The 2,717-nt window shown below is 42.0% G+C and overlaps 1 protein-coding gene across 1 annotated transcript; it reads left to right on the plus strand.

Moving 5' to 3' along the window:
* Nucleotides 1–713: 713 nt before the first annotated feature.
* Nucleotides 714–1,912, plus strand: TAS2R1 (taste 2 receptor member 1). The gene has a single exon (XM_072807349.1). It carries the CDS (start codon nt 714–716, stop codon nt 1,605–1,607), a length of 894 nt encoding a protein of 297 aa, XP_072663450.1. The 3' UTR covers nt 1,608–1,912.
* The last annotated feature ends 805 nt before the right edge of the window (nt 1,913–2,717 follow it).

Genomic DNA, 2,717 nt, shown 5'->3' on the forward strand with positions numbered 1-2,717 from the left:
CCGTGCTATGATTCTCTCAGTGGTACATTACCTTCCTTCAGACTCTGGACTGATTGTATGCGCATACATGTAAGCCTAATTCTTTGTCTCTACCTTTTGTGACCTTTTCTGTTTATCACATACATTTTATTACGCAACTGCTTTAAATTTTCAGTGGTCCTGAATCACTGAGTCATGGCATATTGGATAATTACTACTCAGAAGTCCTATGTTGCTGACCATCCTACGCAGTTACAGCAGAAGTGATCATTTCAAAGACGTGTCTTTTTAAAGAATGCCTCACTAACAGTAAGCGAAATTACACCTGCAGGCACAGTGCAGTGTTCATGGTGGGGATGAAGGATTGAGGAGCTTCCACTGATTATGTAGTGAAGGAGCCCTTCTCCCAGCCTGAAGGTGTCTGGTTCCATCATTTGCTTGGGATGACGCTGGAAGATAAGTAGATCTGGAAAATGCAAAAACTGTCACCAAGAAGCAAATTGTTGCTCAAGTATCTCTTTCTTATTTGACTGCCTTGGAACCAAATTGAGTAAAAGGTGATATAAGCAAATGTACACCACCTTCTTGCTTTATTGCCTTTATTGTCAGCGTCATGTTCCCCAAAGGGCTTTCCAGTCGAGATGAAGCAAAATAGAAAACTTGAATAATCCAAACTGTTCAAAAATCTATAAATACATCAATTTTTAAAGTAACTTATTTTTTTCCTTTTCAAAATGTTAGAGTTTTACCTTATTATCCATTTTCTTTTCACAGTGATGCAATTTCTCATCGGGGTTTTAGCAAATGGCATCATTGTGGTGGTGAATGGCACTGAGTTGATCAAGCAGAGAAAGATGATTCCCTTGGCTCTCCTTCTTTGCTGTCTGGCGATTTCCAGGATTTGTCTACAATTGATCATCTTCTTCATGAATCTGGGTACTCTCTTCTTGATTGAAGTCCCCCTACTTGCTGATAATTTTGTAATTTTCGTGTTTGTAAATGAATTGGGACTTTGGTTCGCCACATGGCTTGGGGTTTACTACTGTGCCAAGATCGCCCCCATAACTCACTCATTCTTTTTCTGGTTGAAGATAAGGATATCCAAGTGGATGCCATGGCTAATCCTCGGGTCCATGATGTATGCATCCGTCCCTTCTGTTTTCTGCAGCAAACAGATATGGGTTTATTCCCAAAACGTTTTGTCCAGCCTTTTTTCCCCAAACGCAACTCAAATCAAAGAAACATCTGCTTTACAGATTGCCTTTCTTATTAGGTTATTATTGCCACTGCTTATCTTTCTCGGTTCCACCCTACTTTTGATATTTTCCCTGGGGAGACACACCTGGCAGATGAGAAACACAGCAACAGGCCCCAGGGACCCTAGCACAGGTGTCCACGTGAGCACGATCCTGTCCGTTCTATCCTTCCTGGTCCTCTGCCTCTCCCACTACATGGCAGCTGCTTTGCTCTCTTTTCAGATCTTTCAGCTCAGAAGCCTCGTCTTTCTGATCTGTCTCTGGGTGTTTGGGTCCTATCCTTCTGGACACTCTATGATCTTAATTTTAGGAAATCCTAAATTGAAACAAAATGCAAAGAAGCTCCTCCTCCACGGGAAGTGCTGCCAGTGAGAGAGAACTTTGATCCATGGGAAGAACAGGGGAGTCTATGTGTTCACAGTGCCTGCCATGCTTCCCTCCGTCAAACAAAGCAGTCTGCGCATAAATACACAAAACATCATCTAAAGACCGTTAGTCCAACCTCAGGCATTTTCATGGATTTTCTTCTTTTACAAAGGGTTAAATTGATTTTCAAAGCACAACACACACTGGCAGATTACATCAATGTCAATATCCTGGTTATGATATTAGACTGTCGGCTTGCAAGATATTACCTCATTGGGAAAGCCTGGGTAAGTGGTACAAGGATCTATCTGTTTTAGTCCTCACAACTGCATGTGAATCAACAATTATCTCAAGATAAAAAGTTTAAAGAAAAAGAAAAGGATGTTTGAGCTTGTAATGTCCAAATGCATGAATGCCATGGGGTGCCTGCACATCTGACACCTCATCTTAGATGCTCTATCCTGCAAGGCCTGGCTGCTCCTTCCTTGTCTACTTGCAGATTATTTTTGCTCTGTTTGTTAGTCACAGACAATGGAACCATTCTCCCTCATCAGATCTGAGAGGAAGCTGAGGACAAGCTGGCTCTCTCTGTCCTGTGTAAGCTTGCTCACTGACTCCACACTGCTGAGATGCTAGATGCCATGTTGACATGTCCCATCAACTGCTTAAAAAAAAAAAATAGGCAGATGGAAAAGGAAGAGGAATCCAGGGCTGGATTTTCCATTTCCCCTAATTGGGCACACTGACCAGAAAATAGCTTGCAAAGATGTTTCCTTTTGCATTTGCGTGGTGAGCTTTGGGACCTTTTCAACCGATGGTAACAAATTAGAACTCCTACCACATTGCATGTCTTCCCAACGAAGCAACATCAGTAGGTGGGTGGGCTGGGGGTGTCTCCATCTGCTTCAAGTCACAGATACATGTTCTATTTGAGTGATGATTTTAGATGCTAAGATATATATGTATTCCTAAAACAGCTTCAGAACCCTTTTGCTTCCAGCAAAGAAAAAAAGATGTTCTTCAGTTTGGCTATAGCTTGCAGTTCACGTGATGATGGAAAGCGTGTTTCGGTTTGGGTTTGCCAATTGCCAAGAATGCAGATTCAAAGAGTAGTTA

The sequence above is a fragment of the Canis lupus genome, chromosome 31 (genome assembly GCF_048164855.1).
Source record: "Canis lupus baileyi chromosome 31, mCanLup2.hap1, whole genome shotgun sequence".
Taxonomy (NCBI): domain Eukaryota; kingdom Metazoa; phylum Chordata; class Mammalia; order Carnivora; family Canidae; genus Canis; species Canis lupus.